This window comes from Neoarius graeffei, chromosome 17 (assembly GCF_027579695.1).
Source record: "Neoarius graeffei isolate fNeoGra1 chromosome 17, fNeoGra1.pri, whole genome shotgun sequence".
NCBI classification, from domain to species: Eukaryota; Metazoa; Chordata; class Actinopteri; order Siluriformes; family Ariidae; genus Neoarius; species Neoarius graeffei.
In genome coordinates this window covers 59,510,290-59,529,729 of record NC_083585.1, presented here as the reverse complement: position 1 = coordinate 59,529,729, position 19,440 = coordinate 59,510,290, and the positions used below count along the sequence as shown (strand labels likewise).

The window sequence follows — 19,440 nt, the reverse complement described above, 5'->3', positions numbered from 1 at the left end:
CGCTAATACGGCTCGCGGTGCCAACGCTATCTGAGCTATCTTTATCTTTTTGCAAATTTATGTTCCGTCATGTTTATATAGTGGATAAGGGTTGATTTAATAGTGTTAATTAAGTTGATTGATATCTCAGCAGTTGGTGTTTTAAGCTTGTTTTAATCTCATGTTTTAAACCGAGTGCATGTGTTCACGCACGTGTCGGAGCGTGCACATGCCTGTGCGTGTACGTGAGAGAACGTTCTCTGTCTCGGTTGTTTATACGTTTTACAAAGAGCTCGGCGCTTGGAATGTCAGCACTATTAATCGCCTTTCTTTCATTCGCCGTCGCTTGGCTACTGCTGCTGAGTGATTAGAAAATTGCTTCCAGTTGAAAAAATTAGCTTAAATCTCTCATGTGCGCTCTCTCTCTCTCTCCCTCTCTCTCTCTCTGCTCCAGTCATTTCAGACCGGCCTCCGCCCATCATCCGTCAGGGGCCCACCAATCACACGGTGCCGCTCGATGGGACGGTGGTTCTGGGCTGTAAGGCGACAGGAACACCACCACCCACCATCCTGTGGAAGAAAGACGGAGTTCTGGTGCCCACTCATGACTCACGGTTCAGGCTGCTGGACTCGGGCGCGCTACAGATCCGCTACGCCAAGGTACGGCACTGTGAACACCGCTGAGCCGTACACGACGAGACACAAGAGCATCCACAGTAATGACGTGGGATGTCGTTTATTCCTGTGGGATGTTAAATAAATGTCCTTTACGTTCTCAGGTTTGCGCGCGTCTTTAACTCGGACCACCGAGTTTCAGCACCGGGTTCAAATCCTGAGACTCGATGAGTTGCGAAACATAGATTTGTTGTTTCTTTAAACATTTATTTGTTGAGTAGGAAGTGTGTGTGTGTGTGTTTGGCTAATTTTCTGTGGCTGGTGGATGCAGTGAGGAGGGACACCAACGACAGGCGTCTGCATTTCAACCGTTCTGAGGTCAAAGGTCAATTATAGTAAGGCTGGTCAGAGCATGCTTTTAACTAATAGAGATGGCTCACTCGAGATGAGAGATGGCAACAGAGAAAGAGAAAGACGGACAGAGAGAGAGAGAGACAGACAAGACAGAGAGAGAGAGTGAATGAGAGGCAGACAGACAAGACAAAGAGAGAGAGAAAGACAGAGAAACAAAGAGAGAGACAGGCAGCTACAGGGATGGAGAAACAGATGGACAGTGTGAGAGAGAGACAGAAAGAGAGATGGACAAAGAAAGACGGACAGATATAGAATGAGAGAGAGAGAGACATACAGAGAGACAGAATGAGAGAGATGGACAGAGAAAAACAGAGATAGAGAGACAGACATCAGGATAGAGATGGACATTTGGGGGTGACTGAGGGAGAGACAGACAGACGGGGGTAGCTTGTCTGACTGTGTCTCTGTCTCAGGCAGACATAGAGAGAGAGACAGACTTTGGGGGTGGTTTGAGACAGAGAAGAGACAGACATACAGAAGGAAACAGAGAGACACAGATATAGAATGAGAGACATACAGACAGACAAAGAGAGAGATGGACAGAAAGACAGAGAGATAGGGAGACAGACATCAGGAGAGAGATGGACATTTGCGGGGTGACTGAGGGAGAGACAGACGGGGGTGGCTTGTCTGACTGTGTCTCCGTCTCAGACAGACATAGGGAGAGAGAGACAGACTTTGGAGGTGGTCTGAGACAGAGAAGAGACAGACATACAGAAGGAAACAGAAAGACAGACAGATATAGAATGAGAGAGAGAGACAGAAAGTCAGCAGGACACGGAGAGAGAGAGAGAGGAATGGAACAGGAGAGTGAAACACAGCTGCTGCTGCTATGTGAGACAGAAGATTTCAGGAATTCTGAGGAGAAAAAAACAAGGTTTTGGAAAAGTTTGAATGGCGAGACTCTCCTGACCCAGAACAGGAACGTGTCCGTGTCTCTGCGTCTTTAACCCCGTTCACATTTAAACACCTCAAATTAATAATATAAAATAAAACTGAATTGGACGTAATGAGTCGAGGGCCTTTTTTTTTTTCTTTTTTTCCTCCTTTTTATCTCCATATCTGCCCTGTTTCTGTAGAACTGCCATCACGCTTAAACAGAACATGATCAACGTCCCCAGTTAGCGAGAGCTGAAAAGTGAAAATCCTGACTTTTACCTCTATTTTTATTGAGCCGGGCGAGTCTGCAGAGAAACACAACGGCCTGTTAGTGTAACATTGAGCTCTTTTCTTTTCCTCACACGCTGCTCTGATTTTATTTATATCCAGGCCACCAGTGGGCTTCATTTATCGAGCTGGATCGGAGCGGATCGTAATCATCATCATAAATCATTCATACAAATATTTACACAAGAAATCTGGAAGCTGTAAATACCTTAGATTTGGAAAACCTTTTATATCCTGCTCCTGTCTGCATGTAGCTGTCAACTACAGACACCCCGTGGAAGTTCTGGTGCTCACCTATTATATATTTTTAAAGTGCTGATGACACGAACATGACTCTATGCAATTTCTTAAATAAACTATACAACATGGCAAACATGTTAGATTTCTGTTATAATTACGTGAAAAGAAGCTGTTGTTACGCGAATATCCAACTTTTAATTGCACAGCGCAAGAAAACTGGGTCCGTGGCTCGCGGCCATGTTGTGACGTCAGCGGGAGAACACGCTGCGGTTCACTGGCTGTTCTACTCTGGTTCTACTCAATGGAAATGGCGCATGAAAACGCCGGTGAACTCTCTAGTGCCAGCTCTTCCTCTTCTGGGAGTCTAGAATTGTGTTGATCTCTTCCGAATAGAATCTATGATAGCCTACCCTCTTTACCCTTTGCCTCTCGTTGCTAGGCAGCAGTTACATGAAAGCCGCAAGCTTTCACAAGCAAATACATGACTGATATCACGCCGACTTTATGATTACATTTATGATTATCATGTAGAATCTATAGCTCTACGTACCTTTATCTTATGTCGTTTCACAACACATGTTCTGACAGGAGGACTGTCTTTGGATCCGGCATAGCTACTAGTAGACCCCCTCCGGAATAGCAGTGTTGCCAGATTGGGAGGTTTCCCGCCCAGTTGGGCGGTTTCAAGTGCATTTTGGTGGGTTTTGAACATATTTTGGGCTGGAAAACGTCAGCAGTATCTGGCAACACATACTGCTGACGTTTTCCAGCCCAAAATATGTTCAAAACCCACCAAAATGCACTTGAAACCGCTCAACTGGGCGGGAAACCTCCCAATCTGGCAACACTGTGTAGGCACTGCTGATGGTAGTAACACACGTTTGTGCTGAACTGAACACCCAAGAGATTCTTTTAAGCTGGGAAGGGTGTCAAAACAATCCAAATCGAAGTGTTCAGAGCACAGGATGGATGTTGGTGAGGGCTCCCACTTGTCACGAGTGCACCTGACTTGCTTCACCCACTTCGCATGCAGCTCGGGATCTCTGGGAAACTTGAATAAACTTACCCCATCCTTGTGGGTTTTGGAGCAAAAGCCGGCAACACAACGCGAAGGCATAATAAATATATATAATAATACTAATAATGACAAACTGAACATCTGTCGCATCAACAACAAACTGGTAAGTTAGGAGGAAGGTTATTTCGCTGACGTCATATAGCTCCTCCTCCTGGGTGCTGCAGCCCCGTCAAATTTGCCCAAATAGCCGCGTTTTTTATCATAACTTGTAAAATAGGCGCCTTCGTGAATTAATATATGGATCGTCGGGAATTACTTTTTATGTTATAAAACATCGCCAAAGATGTCAAAAACGTGTCATCAGCACTTTAACATAATGTGTTATTGATATAGAAGTGAGTCAAAATAACTTCCACTTCTGTCTTTCAGCCTTTACCTTGATTGTTCAGTTTGTGCTGCCAGCTGTTTCTGCACACGCCCTTTTATGGAGTTTTGTGGGCGTCACTACATGCAAATGAACTCTTTGAGGAAAGCGCTTTACGCTTTATCGGTGATCAACATACGGTACACACACACGGCTACGAACAAAGTCAGCCTTTTTGAAATGTTTGACTTTGGTTTGATTTACACGCAACTCTACTGAAAGATTGATAAACGAGGCCGATGTCTTTTTCCTCTCCTCTCCTGTCTGAAGTATGAACCGTTTTCAACAAGCGCGAAGGTGGTCTGATAATTTTACTGTCACTCAGAAAGACGTCGCTGACATTTTACCAGCACAAGTTGCCTCTTGCACTGTAAAGTCAGAAAGAAGCTGGAGAGATAAATATATTTCACTCTTTCGTTTTTTTTTTTTATTTAGCTTGGAGACACGGGCGTGTATACATGTGTAGCATCCAGTCCCAGTGGAGAAGCGTCATGGAAGGCCTATCTGGAAGTTCAAGGTTGTGAAACACACACACACACACACACACACACACACACACACACACACACACACACACACGAGAGAGAGAGAGAGAGACAAAGAAAGATAGAGAATGAGAGAGAGAACACAGACAGAGCGATAGAGAGATAAAGAACGAGACAGAGAAAGAAAAAGAGAGACAAAGAAAGAGAGAGAGAACAAAAGGGGGAGAGAGACAGACAGACAGAGATATAGAGAACGAAAGAGAGATGAGAGATAGCGACAGAGCGAGTGAAGAGAAATGAAACATGAAGGACAGAGATAGAGAGAAAGATAGGATAAAGATAGAGAATGAGAGAAACAGACAGTGAGTGAGACAGACAGAGATTCAGACAGACAAAGAAAGATAGAGAGAGAACGAGAGATATAGAGAGACACAAATAGAGAGACCAAGAGAGACAGACAGAGACACAGACAAAGAGAGATATAGAGAACGAAAGAAAGAGATGGAGAGAGAGACAGACAGACAGAGATATAGAGAATGAAAGAGATAGAGAAACAAAGATGCAGACAGACAGAGAAAGAGAGAGAGAAATAGAGAGAGGGAGAGAGGCACAGACAAAGAGCGATAAAGACAGAAAGTGAGAGAGACAGACATACAAAAAGAGAGAGACCGAGGAAGAGAGAGACAGACAGACAAAGAAAGATAGAGAGAGAACGAGAGAGATAGAGAGAGACAAATAGAGAGACCAAGAGAGACAGACAGAGACACAGACAGAGAGATATAGAGAATGAAAGAGATGGAGAGAGAGACAGACAGACAGAGATATAGAGAATGAAAGAGAGAGAGACAGAGAAACAGAGTGAGACAGACAGAGATGCAGACAGACAGAGAAAGAGAGAAATAGAGCAAGAGAGAAAGACAGAGGGAGAGAGGCACAAAGAGCGATAGAGACAGAAAGTGAGAGAAACAGACAGACAAAAAGAGAGAGACCGAGGAAGAGAGAAACAGACACACAAAGAAAGATAGAGAGAGAACGAGAGGGATAGAGAGACACAAATAGAGAGACCAAGAGAGACAGACAGAGACACAGAGAGATATAGAGAACGAAAGAAAGAGATGGAGAGAGAGACAGAGATATAGAGAATGAAACAGAGAGTGAACCAGACAGAGATGCAGACAGAGAAAGAGAGAGAGAAATAGAGCGAGAGAGAGGGAGAGAGACACAGACAAAGAGCGATAGAGACAGAAAGCGAGAGAGACAGACAGACAAAGAGAGAGAGACCGAGGAAGAGAGAGACAGACAAAGAAAGATAGAGAGAGAACAAGAGGGAGAGAGAGACACAAATAGAGAGACCAAGAGAAACAGACAGAGATGCAGACAAAGAGATATAGAGAACGAAAGAAAGAGATGGAGAGAGAGACAGACAGAGAGATATAGAGAATGAAAGAGAGAGAGATAGAGACAGAGAGCGAGTGAAGAGAAATGAAACATGAAGGACTCAGTAATTGCTTGTCTCCATCCTTCATACGAGACTGACATCATGACGACTCGAGGCGACAGTCAGAGAGACGTATCGAGACCCTTCGTTCCCGTTCTCTTTGGATAATTTCCATCTTTATTTTCCTCCTGTCTCAGAGTTTGGTATTGGAGTCCAGCCTGGCCGACCCACCGACCCCAACCTGATCCCCAGCGCTCCCTCCAAACCCGAGGTCACTGATGTCACTCGCACCACCGTGTCTCTGACCTGGAGGCCTGATCTCCACTCCGGGGCGACGCCCACCTCATACATCATCGAGGCCTTCAGGTAGCAGGAACTTCAGCTCTAAAATCTACTTGGGCTAAATGTCAGCAGAGACTATCGTATGATTTATGACTCTAACTTGCATTCTGTCCTGCTCTGTATCTTGGGGGGGAGCTGATTCAATTAAATGGCAAAGGACACCAGAATGTTTAAAATGAATTATCTTTCAGGTGAACTTTAACCGTGTAAATCCGTCAGAGATCGACGTAAGACCCAGGAAAAACATCTGCGGCATTTCCTTGATGGAAAAATGTCTCATTTGTTAACGCCACTTTTTCATAAACTACAGTAGCTAGTAAGAAATAAACAACTGAACAGAGTCATAGGTCATCGTAACGGACATCAAATGTCATTTAAAAAAAAAAATCTACTTTCAATATAGGCACTAGCAGTGATGATCGGGGTCCAAGCATTTATTTACAAATGTACCCCAGTTGTCATTTCTTCTGGTTTGTTGATCAGGTTTTTTATAACAATGAATATACACCGATCCGCCATGACATCACCACTGACAGGTAAAGTGAATTACATTGATTATCTCATGACCATGGCACCTGTCGAGGGGTGGGATATCAGGGCTTTGAACCAGAATTTTTTTCCTATTGGTTCGTTCCGAACAGAAACGGAATTTTAACGTTTCCGTTTTTGGGTTCCACCATTAAATAGACGTTCCCGAACCGGTTAGAACAAAAAAATTTCGTTCCCGGAACGGTTAATTACGTTCCCTGTCAGCTGTTTAACAAATGGCTATAAAATTATGTCTCTGTCTCATCCAGCTTAAGCCAAATGTAGGCTAATTCTATTACAACCTTCATTAAATAAGACAAGAAATAATTCAAAACAATTATTATTTCAAATGTTGGCGATTTGGATTCTCAGTATGTCTTCCCATCTACACAAACAGAAAAAGTGCCAAAAATGAAAGATAATTCGTTTAGTGTGTTACCAAAGGCTAGTCAGGCCCTATGCATTGATAGGCTAACAGAGGTTAATGTCATTTAATGTTCGCGAGCCTCTCATTAACGTGGACAAATATATTGATATCGTGTTTGAAATTGACGTTTTTGAATAACGATAGACTGCAATATTTACCTCTTATTTAAGATGTAGAGACGTGATAGTAGTCCACCCTCCCGCTCTCTCCATTCAGTCAGCGAACGTCACACAGGAAGTGAACCCCAGCGGGTCATAGAAACTTGCGCAGGAGAAGAATGACTTTTTTTTTTATTTGTAGGCTACGGAAACTTTGAGGAACTAAATAAAAACCGGTATTAACCGGTTACCATTATTTTTAATAAGCGTTTCTGTTCCGGAACATAAAAAATAATAAAGTTTCTGGTTTCGTTTCTGTTCCATGTGAAATAGAAAAAGTTCCCGGTTTTCGTTTTCGTTCCTTGAACCGGTTCAAAGCCCTGTGGGATATATCAGGCAGCAAGAGAGCAGTCAGTTCTCGAAGTTGATGTGTTGGAAGCAGGAAAAATGGGCGAGCGTAAGGAGCGACTTTGACTAGGGCCAAATTGTGATGGCGAGATGACTGGGTCTGAGCATCGAACAAACTGGCACATCTTGTGTGGTGTTCCTGGTATACAGTGGCTAGTACCGAACAAAAGTGGTCCAAGGATCCAAAGGACAACCGGTGAACTGACAACAGGGTCATGGGTGTCGAAGACTCATTGATTCACATGGGGTACGAAGGCTAGCCCATATGGTCCAATCCAGAAGAACAGAAGAGCTACTGTAGCACAAACTGCTGAAAAAGTTAATGCTTAGACCCTTCTGTTTTAGCCAGCGTTAACTTTTTCATTAGTTTGTGCTCCAGAAACTCTTCTATGGGATCGGGCCCCATGCAAATCAACGAGCCTTCGACACCCATGACCCTGTCACCGGTTCACCGGTTGTCCTTTGGATCCTTGGACCACTTTTGGTAGGTGCTAACCACTGCATACTGGGAACACCACGCAAGATGTGCCATTTTGTTCGATGCTCAGACCCAGTCATCTCACCATCACAATAGAAGAAGGAAAGAAAGAAGAAACCTTTATTCGTCACATGCACACTTCAAGCACAGTGAAATTCATCCTCTGCATTTAACCCATCTGAAGCAGTGAACACACGCGCACACACACCCAAAGCAGTGGGCAGCCACACCAGAGCGCCCGGGGAGCAGTCAGGGGTTCGGTACCTCGCTCAAGGGCACCTCAGCCCAAGGCCGCCCCACGTCAACCTAACTGCATGTCTTTGGATTGTGGGGGAAACCGGAGAACCCGGAGGAAACCCACGCAGACACGGGGAGAACATGCAAACTCCACACAGAAAGGCCCTCGCCGGCCGCTGGGTTTGAACCCGGAACCTTCTTGCTGTGAGGCGACCATGCTAACCACTACACTGCCGTGCCGCCCACGATAGAATTTGGCCCTTGTTAAAGTCGCTCCTTACGCTCGCCCATTTTTCCTGCTTTCAACACATCAACTTCAAGAACTGATTGTTCTCTTGCTGCCTGATATATCCCACCCCTCGACAGGAGCCATGGTCATGAGATAATCAACGTTATTCACTTATTCGCCTCTCAGTGGTTTTAATGTGATGGCTGATGGGTGTAGTCGAATATTTATATCCGTCGTTTCATGCTTGAACAGAAATTCATGATTGGTCCATTACAGTGGCCATTGAATTGTCTGGAATTTTGGCAAGTATATTCCAGATAAAAATCTCAGTGCTAGTCGTATGGAATTTTAAGATGCATCTCACAATCCAAAGAAAGGGCTTAATGGTACTTCCATTACTAAGTCATGACTCTGTTGAGGTGTCAGTAGGAGACAGTGTTGGCTGGTTGGTTTTGCGGTTTGATCATTGTGTTAAGTGTCCAGTGTTGTGTTTCCTGCAGTCATGCATCAGGCAGTAGCTGGCACACCGTAGCAGAACATGTGCGAACTGAGAGCTACGTGTTGAAGGGCCTGAAGCCCAGCGCGGTCTATCTGTTCCTGGTCAGAGCGGCTAATGCATATGGCCTGAGCGACCCGAGTCCCATCAGCGACGCCATAAAAACACAGGGTGAGCTGTGCAACGTCGCCAGCAAGCGATACACTGGATACATATGTAGAAATTGGTGTTTAAGCAGTGATGTATAGACATCATGAATTCTTTGTGTGTATGCAGAAATTCCTCCAACCAGTCAGGGAGTGGAGCACGGGCAGATCCAGAGGGAGCTCGCGGACGTCATCATCCACCTCCACAATCCCACCATCCTTTCCTCCTCCTCCATCCGTGTGCAGTGGACAGTAAGAACCTTCTCACCCTTCCTTCCACAGTGATGAGAACATCTCTCATCTCGTCTTCTCTGGAAGTTCACACCACCAGTGTCACTCGAAACGCTTTACGCTGAATGCTAGTGGGCGCATCTATCTTTAGTTTACTACGCTTTCACTGAGAGCACCAGACTGGCGAGAGATCTACATGTGCTAGCTAGAGAACGAATGTAAAACAAGCCACTTGATCACAAATCAAAGATCTGACTCTGATCTCTTCTGGGTAAATCAAACACTTGTAACTCATAGCAACAGAGAAAGAAAGAATGAAGAGCTCAGGAGCTGTAGGAACAAATATGTGAAAAAGACCCTACAGATAATGAAAATAGAAATGTACCACCATTACTCCTATTGTTATCCGCCATACTGGTGACTTCTGGCTTCTATGTCACGCCCTGCTACCATCGGTTCCCCCTTTTCCACCAAAGCAGTTCAGAGGGCCCAGTTCCTTTTCTCCTACCAGTTCCAAATGTACCAGCACAAAAGCTGGTTTGAGAGCAGCACCAATACTTTGCTGGTCTAGAACCAAGAACGGCTTTTGTTTCTTGGCGCTGGGGGCGGGATTATCATGACCAACAAAACCAATTAAACCTTTGTGACCTCCATTTAAAAAAACAAAACAAAAAAAATACAGCGAGTGTAGTATCTAGCCTGCCTAGTCCAGTAGTCTGCAATTCTTGTTGCTGTCTAACATCTAAGAACATCTACCCGGTTCTTAGAATTTTCACAAGGTGAACCAACTCCGAACCGGCGCTAGCACCAGTCCAAAACTAGCACCTAGGAAAGGGGGTAAGTGTTCGCCCAGGGTCATAGTAGATGCTTTTTTCACTTTATCAGCTTGAAATATATACAACCCCGATTCCAAAAAAGTTGGGACAAAGTACAACTTGTAAATAAAAACGGAATGCAATAATTTACAAATCTCAAAAACTGATATTGTATTCACAATAGAACATAGACAACATATCAAATGTCGAAAGTGAGACATTTTGAAATTTCATGCCAAATATTGGCTCATTTGAAATTTCATGACAGCAACACATCTCAAAAAAGTTGGGACAGGGGCAATAAGAGGCTGGAAAAGTTAAAGGTACAAAAAAGGAACAGCTGGAGGACCAAATTGCAACTCATTAGGTCAATTGGCAATAGGTCATTAACATGACTGGGTATAAAAAGAGCATCTTGGAGTGGCAGCGGCTCTCAGAAGTAAAGATGGGAAGAGGATCACCAATCCCCCTAATTCTGCTCCGACAAATAGTGGCGCAATATCAGAAAGGAGTTCGACAGTGTAAAATTGCAAAGAGTTTGAACATATCATCATCTACAGTGCATAATATCATCAAAAGATTCAGAGAATCTGGAAGAATCTCTGTGCGTAAGGGTCAAGGCCAGAAAACCATACTGGGTGCCCGTGATCTTCGGGCCCTTAGATGGCACTGCATCACATACAGGCATGCTTCTGTACTGGAAATCACAAAATGGGCTCAGGAATATTTCCAGAGAACATTATCTGTGAACACAATTCACCGTGCCATCCGCCGTTGCCAGCTAAAACTCTATAGTTCAAAGAAGAAGCCGTATCTAAACATGATCCAGAAGCGCAGACGTCTTCTGTGGGCCAAGGCTCATTTAAAATGGACTGTGGCAAAGTGGAAAACTGTTCTGTGGTCAGACGAATCAAAATTTGAAGTTCTTTATGGAAATCAGGGACGCCGTGTCATTCGGACTAAAGAGGAGAAGGACGACCCGAGTTGTTATCAGCGCTCAGTTCAGAAGCCTGCATCTCTGATGGTCTGGCGTTGCATTAGTGCGTGTGGCATGGGCAGCTTACACATCTGGAAAGACACCATCAATGCTGAAAGGTATATCCAGGTTCTAGAGCAACATATGCTTCCATCCAGACGACGTCTCTTTCAGGGAAGACCTTGCATTTTCCAACATGACAATGCCAAACCACATGCTGCATCAATTACAGCATCATGGCTGCGTAGAAGAAGGGTCCGGGTACTGAACTGGCCAGCCTGCAGTCCAGATCTTTCACCCATAGAAAACATTTGGCGCATCATAAAACGGAAGATACGACAAAAAAGACCTAAGACAGTTGAGCAACTAGAATCCTACATTAGACAAGAATGGGTTAACATTCCTATCCCTAAACTTGAGCAACTTGTCTCCTCAGTCCCCAGACGTTTACAGACTGTTGTAAAGAGAAAAGGGGATGTCTCACAGTGGTAAACATGGCCTTGTCCCAACTTTTTTGAGATGTGTTGTTGTCATGAAATTTAAAATCACCTAATTTTTCTCTTTAAATGATACATTTTCTCAGTTTAAACATTTGATATGTCATCTATGTTCTATTCTGAATAAAATATGGAATTTTGAAACTTCCACATTATTGCATTCCATTTTTATTTACAATTTGTACTTTGTCCAAACTTTTTTGGAATCGGGGTTGTATATAAATTATATAAATATGTCAAAGTCAAGTTAAAGGCCCTTCCATGCTAAGATCTGGTCTTCCCAGGCAGTCTCCTATCCCAGTACTAACCAGGTCTTTTGTGGCGCATGGGTACGGCACTGATCTAAGTTTCCATAGCCCTTGGCCTCTCGTCTATACAACTAGGGTTACAGTGGGGGGCTGGTCTTCTGGTAACCGTGAAAGTCTGACTTCCGTACTCACATCTGTATTGCAGCGTGCCTTGCCAGATGGCAGTAGGTACCATTTTTATGATGGTTTTTGGTATGACCCGCCCACGAGTAGAACTCACGATCTCCCGGTCGAGAGGCGGACACGCTAACCACTCGGCCAAATCGTGATATGTAGATATACATAAATACATTTAAAAAAAAACCAAAACCAAAAACCTAGCGGTTACTGAATGGCGCAAAAAGGAAGTGCTATTGCTGCCTTACTAGCAGGAGATTGCGAATTAGAATCCTGACAATGCCACAATCATCCATGGCCAGGAGCCAAGAGAACAAGCATTGGCAGTGCTCAATGTATGTGGAAGAGGGTAGATAGCACCTTCACCTGAGACATGGGTAGGTGGGAATTTCGCAACTGAGAAAATTTGGTTTGGAGAAACTCTTACCACTTATGGAGTTTGATCAAAAGTTCCAAGTACCATGCGAAGGTTCTGCTATACAACCAATAAAACAACTCGGACTCTCTCGAAAGGGCAAACTGCAAATTTCAGTATATATTTGATATATAAATATTTCGACGAAGGAATTCATGACGGCATAAATTTACCGAGTTCTACTGCAAGTGAGTTCAGAGTGAATACGTTTTCTGTTCTTCGCTCAGTCAAGAGTACTGTTCGTGGTAAAACGCTAGAATCGCTACAGTCACACAGTCTGTGATTGTAGTTTATGTTTTCAAACCTGTAATAAATTTGCAATGTGCTGGAAATGTGCTTAATGTGCCGTGAGTGCCTCTGCTCTCCTCTCCTCTCCTCTCCTGAGCCAGGCCCCGGTATTTGTAGTAAAATGCACACATACGTTGTTTCGTGTCAGGAGTCTGGACCCTTCGCACTTTCTGAGTGCTTAATGAGTTGCAGCTGAGACGACAGGTTTTATTGGCTTGGATCAAGCGAGCATTACGGTCTTTACAAGGCTGCACAGTTCTCTGCATTAGAACCATATGGACGAGATCCCGCTCTTGTCTTTCCACGAACGCTCCAGGGCTTCTGAATCATGTCACAAAAAAGCCCTAAAATCAATAAGTTAAACATGAACGTTGCTCCATAATGTTCATGTACTTCATCGGGACAGATGTAGGAGAAGCAGGGCCTGAAGATGTTTCACCATTCCGACAAGAAATCGGTCATAATATTGTGACATTTGTAGTTTTCCCAGAACTGAGTTGTCATGTTTGCGGTTAATTCAAAGAGCTCAAGATCCTTCTGGAATCAGGCACGAGAGATGATCTGCCAAGAAATAGCTTCAGGCCACCAGAAGTCTCAGAGACTCGGCGCTAGAAGTGTGCGATTCCCTCAGACGAGCAAATGTTTCCATGCCGTTGCCTTTCTTTACAGTTCGCCGTTCCGTATTATCTTCACTGCGTCGCGCTGTCAGTACGCCGTTCCCTGGCGTGTGATCATCATCGTGCTCTTTATGGAAAGTTCAGCTTGTCCATCTGAAAGCCACAAAGACAGAGCTTCAATAATGAGTATCGTCAGTTCCCGCTATGACGCAGTGACACACAAGTTTAATTACTTTACCACCCGCGCTGCATGCTCATCCCCAGAACCTTGGTTTGTAGAGCACCTTTTTTCCATAATTTAATAATAAAATGCTTAACGTGGCACTTCATTCCAATCCCAAGAAATCCATAAAATATAAATCAGAAGTGCCACCAACACTGCCAAAACATAACACGTTTGCATACTGGAATCTGATAGGCTGTTATAGTCTATGATGTAATAACACTTGTCTATGTTTGTTGCTCATGTTTTAAATTAGTATTTTAACCAAATATATTACAAGCTTGACAGTAACGATCGTAAATTTGTTTCTTTCTCGTAATCTCCTCGATATTAACGTACTTACCTGGCTAGCTTATTGTTACGTTATTACGTTGTTAGCTACAACTTGAATGTTTTGTCAGCTAGGTTCGGTTTCCAAGCAGCCAAAATATGGACTGAAGAGCAGACTGGAATTTTACTGCAGCTAGCTAATAAATGTATGATTTGTTCACTCCGAATCCAGTTTGCATATCACCGGTTGATTAACCATTTTTTTTTTAAAGTTGTTAATCAGCCGTGCTCTAACATTTGTTGAATAGCTGTTTTTTTTTTTTTTAACGTTGTTGATTAGTCGTCATGTAATGTTATTGATTAGCTGTTTTTAATACTGTTGATTAGCCGGAGTGTAACACTGTTGATTAGCTGTAGTGTAATGTTGTTGATAGCCGTAGTATAACGTTGTTGATTAGCCGTAGTGTAGCGCTGTCGGTTAGCCATAGCGTAACATTGTCGATTAGCCGTAGTGTAACATTGTTTATTTGCCATACTGTAACGTTGTCGATTAGCTGTAGTGTAACACAGTCGATTAGCCATACTGTAACGTTGTTGATTAGCTGTTGTGTAATGTTGCTGATTAGCCATAGTGTAACATTGTTGATTAGCTGTAGTGTAATGTTATTGATAGCCATACTGCAACATTATTGATAGCCGTAGTTTAACATTGTTGATTAGCCGGACTGTTACGTTGTCGAAAGCTGTAATGTAACGTTGTTGATTAGCTGTAGTGTAACATTGTTTATTAACTGTACTGTAATGTTGTTGATTAGCCATACTGTAACGCAGTCGATTAGCTGTACTGTAACATTGTTGATTAGCTGTACTGTAACATTGTTGATTAGCTGTACTGTAACATTGTTGATCAGCTGTAGTGTAATGTTGTTGATTAGCCATAGTGTAATGTTGTTTATTAGCCATAGTGTAATGTTGTTTATTAGCCATATTGTAACGCTGTTGATTAGCTGTAGTGTAATGTTGTTTATTAGCCGTACTGTAACATTGTTTATTAGCCATACTGTAATGTTGTTGATTAGCCATAGTATAACATTGTTGATTGGCTGTACTGTAACAATGTCAATAGCTGTACTGTAACACTGTTGATTAGCCATAGTGTAACGTTGTTGATTACTGTAAAGTTGATTAGCCATAGTGTAACGTTGTTGACTAACATTGTAACATTATTACTGTAATGTTGTTGATTAGCCGTAGTGTAACGTTGATTAGCCATAGTGTAACGTCGTTAACATTATTACTGTAAAGTTGTTGATTAGCCGTAGTGTAATGTTGTTGATTAATATTGTAACATTATTACTGTAAAGTTGATTAGCCATAGTGTAATGTTGTTTATTAACATTGTAATATTACTGTAACATTGTTGATTAGCCGTAGTGTAACATTGTTGATTAACATTGTAATATTATTACTGTAATGTTGTTGATTAGCCGTAGTGTAACGTTGTTGATTAGCCGTAGTTTAATGTTGTTTATTAACATTGTAATATTACTGTAACATTGTTGATTAGCCATAGTGTAACGTTGTTGATTAACATTGTAATATTATTACTGTGATGTTGTTGATTTAGCTGTAGTGTAACGTTGTTGATTAACATTGTAATATTATTACTGTGATGTTGTTGATTAGCTGTAGTGTAACGTTGTTGATTAACATTGTAACATTACTGTAACATTGTTGATTAGCCATAGTGTTATGTTGTTGAATAACATTGTAACATTACTGTAGCATTGTTGATTAGCCGTAGTGTAATGTTGTTGATTAGCCGTAGTGTAACATTGTTGATGGACATTGCAACATTATTACTGTAATGTTGTTGATTAGCCGTAGTGTAACGTTGTTGATTAGCCGTAGTGTAACATTGTTGATGGACATTGCAACATTATTACTGTAACGTTGTTGATTAGCCGTAGTGTAATGTTGTTGATTAGCCGTAGTGTAACATTGTTGATGGACATTGCAACATTATTACTGTAATGTTGTTGATTAGCTGTAGTGTAATGTTGTTGATTAACTCTGTAACATTATTACTGTAACTTTGTTGATTAGCCGTAGTGTAACGTTGTTAACATTGTAACATTATTACTGTAATATTGTTGATTAACTGTAGTGTAATGTTGTTGATTAGCCGTAGTGTAATGTTGTTGATTAACTCTGTAACATTATTACTGTAACTTTGTTGATTAGCTGTAGTGTAACGTTGTTAACATTGCAACATTATTACTGTAATGTTGTTGATTAGCTGTAGTGTAACGTTGTTAACATTGCAACATTATTACTGTAATGTTGTTGATTAGCTGTAGTGTAACGTTGTTAACATTGCAACATTATTACTGTAATGTTGTTGATTAGCCGTAGTGTAACGTTGTTGATTAGCCGTAGTGTAATGTTGTTGATTAACTCTGTAACATTATTACTGTAACTTTGTTGATTAGCTGTAGTGTAACGTTGTTAACATTGCAACATTATTACTGTAATGTTGTTGATTAGCCGTAGTGTAACGTTGTTAACATTGCAACATTATTACTGTAATGTTGTTGATTAGCTGTAGTGTAACGTTGTTAACATTGCAACATTATTACTGTAATGTTGTTGATTAGCTGTAGTGTAACGTTGTTAACATTGCAACATTATTACTGTAATGTTGTTGATTAGCTGTAGTGTAACGTTGTTAACATTGCAACATTATTACTGTAATGTTGTTGATTAGCCGTAGTGTAACGTTGTTGATTAGCCGTAGTGTAATGTTGTTGATTAACTCTGTAACATTATTACTGTAACTTTGTTGATTAGCCGTAGTGTAACGTTGTTAACATTGCAACATTATTACTGTAATGTTGTTGATTAGCCGTAGTGTAACGTTGTTGATTAGCTGTAGTGTAATGTTGTTGATTAACATTGTAACATTACTGTAACGTTGTTGATTAGCCGTAGTGTAACTTTGTTGATTGACATTGCAACATTATTACTGCAACGTTGTTGATTAGCTGTAGTGTAACATTGTTGATTAACATTGTAACATTATTACTGTAACGTTGTTGTGTTGTGTGCAGGTGGAGCAGCAGTCCCAGTACATGCAGGGCTATAAGGTGATGTACCGCGTATCGTCTGAGCCGGGACAGACGCGAAGCGACTGGGCCGTGTTTGAGGTCAGGAGTCCTGCCGAGTACACGGCCGTGATCGCTCAGCTCCGCAAAGGCACCACCTACGAGTTCAAAATACGACCCTTCTTCAATGAGTTCCAGGGCACGGACAGCGACATCAAAGTCGGCAAGACGCTGGAGGAAGGTGAGCGCTTCCTGTTTCTGCGCCAGTCACTCTCTTAGCAGCGGGTTAAACATCCATCGTGTCCGTGATGTCCGTATTATTACACCCGAATATTCTTTATGCTGAATTGTGCTTCAGCTGCAGCTTTTTTTTTTTCTCTTCTCTGAGCACTCGGAGCCATGAGTGTGTGAAACAGCAGATGGGAAAATTAAAATGTAACAAATGCGTACTCAAACACATGCCTCGCTAATTGATCATAGGGTGTGGACGTCTGTGGGCCCTTTATTCCACATGTTTTACTCGCTCTGTGTGTGTGTGTGAGAGTGGGAAATGACTGTGTGAAAAGAATGAACAGTGAAAATAGGTTCAGAAAGCAGCTGGGTTTGCTCTTAAGGCTTTAACTGCCCATAGGAGACTTATTTTCTGGATTCACGCTTGGTTTTACATCCACGGCGTAACAGCGAGCCTGGATTACTTCAGTATTCAGCGAGGACTGAGATATCCGTACTGGTGCCCTGCATTTTATTAAAGGAACAATTTCACAAAAAAAAAAAAAAATAAGTTTACACAATTTTCCCTGTGTGTATTCGAGCAGTCAAGACACTTTTGGTGTCTCGAAGTTTGTTTTAACGAGTAAGAGATGATTCGAGCCTCCAGTTTAGTGTTATACATGAAACTTTATCCTGCTCGCTCAGTTATTCACACAGGAGGTAAAAACAGCCCGAGTACAAAATAACGCATCAGATTCAGGTAAGAGGCGTGGTCTAGATTGCAAATAATTAACAGTTATTCCCTGAAATCGAGCCGTACGAGAGCTGATAGCCGATGAGGTGCGTAGCACCGAGTACGACGAGATTGAGTGGAATAACTGTTTTATTCTATCCACATTCACTGGATTTTGAGAAACGGAGCGTTTTTTATTTTTTGCAAATTTGATAAATAAAAACTTTATACAAAACGTCCGACAAAATAATTTCCGCTTAGAATGTAAACAAACCAGCGAAATGACAGGAACAATTTGTGAAAAATAAAGAAAAAATATATTTTCTTACCATCAAATACTTTCATTCCTACGGAAGCCGTGAGAGGCCCTTCATATAATCTTTTTTTATTCACCTTGTTATCCCGAGATAACGACATAATTAATTCAGGATCTCGAGAAAACAACACAACTAATTTGAGATCTCGAGAAAACAAAACAATTATTTCATGATCTCAGCTGGATCACTGTATCTCCGTCGGTAGAGACGAAGCCGGGCCAGTCTTCTGCGGAGGTGCCGCGGACTAATTTTGAAATGATCCCTTATTAAAAGACTTAATGCAATCTCTCCCTGTGTCAACCCCTGATCAAAATATTGCCTTATTAGGTGATCGATTATTCCAGACATTCTAATGACCAAAGTTGCGTCTATACAGAATGAGAAATAGCCCCAAAGTCAGCATATCACAAGTCTCTTGGCGCACCTGAATGAACCATTTCTCAGCTGTTTACTCGAGATCATGAAATAATTTTGTTTTCTCGAGATCTCGAATTAGTTGTGCTGTTTTCTCGAGATCCTGAATTAATTATGTCGTTATCTCAGGATAACAAGGTGAATAAAAAAAAGGATTATATGAAGGGCCTCTCTCGGCTTCCGTACATTCCATATTTTGTTGCCTTTTTTTATTTTTAGGGTTTTGATTTTCAAGTAGAATTTTTATTTTGTCCTCAGTTGGTTCAGCAACACGCTCCACCATTTTGTTTTTCTTCTTCAGGTTTTTTTGTCGGTTGGCAAACCAACTTAAAGGTGCATTACTGCCACCTACTGGGCTGGAGTGTAGAACAGGAGATATTTTTTTTGGGGGGGGGAGACACTAGCTATTTTAGCTATTTCTGTTTCTTGATAACAAAGTGATATATCTGACTTGATGCACGCCGCCATTTTGTTTTTCTCTACTCATGGTATATGAGCAGATATCCTTGTAGTAGAGTAGCCAATCAGAGCGTGCGATTGCTCATATCCAGTGAATGTGGATAGAATACAGAAGTATACATTCAACATTAAAATATGTTGATTTCTAACTTGAATTATTTTTGTGATATTATGAAATATTACGTACAAATATTACCGTTCCGGGAGACTGTGATTCTAGACATGCAGGTGCCGAGTTCAGGCATGATGCTGAACTAGTAGCGTTAAGTTAAATTTC

At 41.9% G+C, this 19,440-nt stretch overlaps 1 protein-coding gene across 4 annotated transcripts in view; it reads left to right on the top strand.

Moving 5' to 3' along the window:
- The window catches only part of robo1 (roundabout, axon guidance receptor, homolog 1 (Drosophila)), a 573,922-nt gene that overhangs the window by 468,509 nt on the left and 85,973 nt on the right, over positions 1-19,440 (top strand). For all 4 annotated transcript variants that reach the window (XM_060897774.1, XM_060897772.1, XM_060897773.1 and 1 more), the window contains 6 exons: positions 434-639; positions 4,293-4,374; positions 5,978-6,146; positions 9,028-9,194; positions 9,300-9,421; positions 17,037-17,271. In XM_060897774.1, coding sequence (XP_060753757.1) covers positions 434-639; positions 4,293-4,374; positions 5,978-6,146; positions 9,028-9,194; positions 9,300-9,421; positions 17,037-17,271 — 981 coding nt within the window. The remainder of the gene's footprint in view (positions 1-433; positions 640-4,292; positions 4,375-5,977; positions 6,147-9,027; positions 9,195-9,299; positions 9,422-17,036; positions 17,272-19,440) is intronic.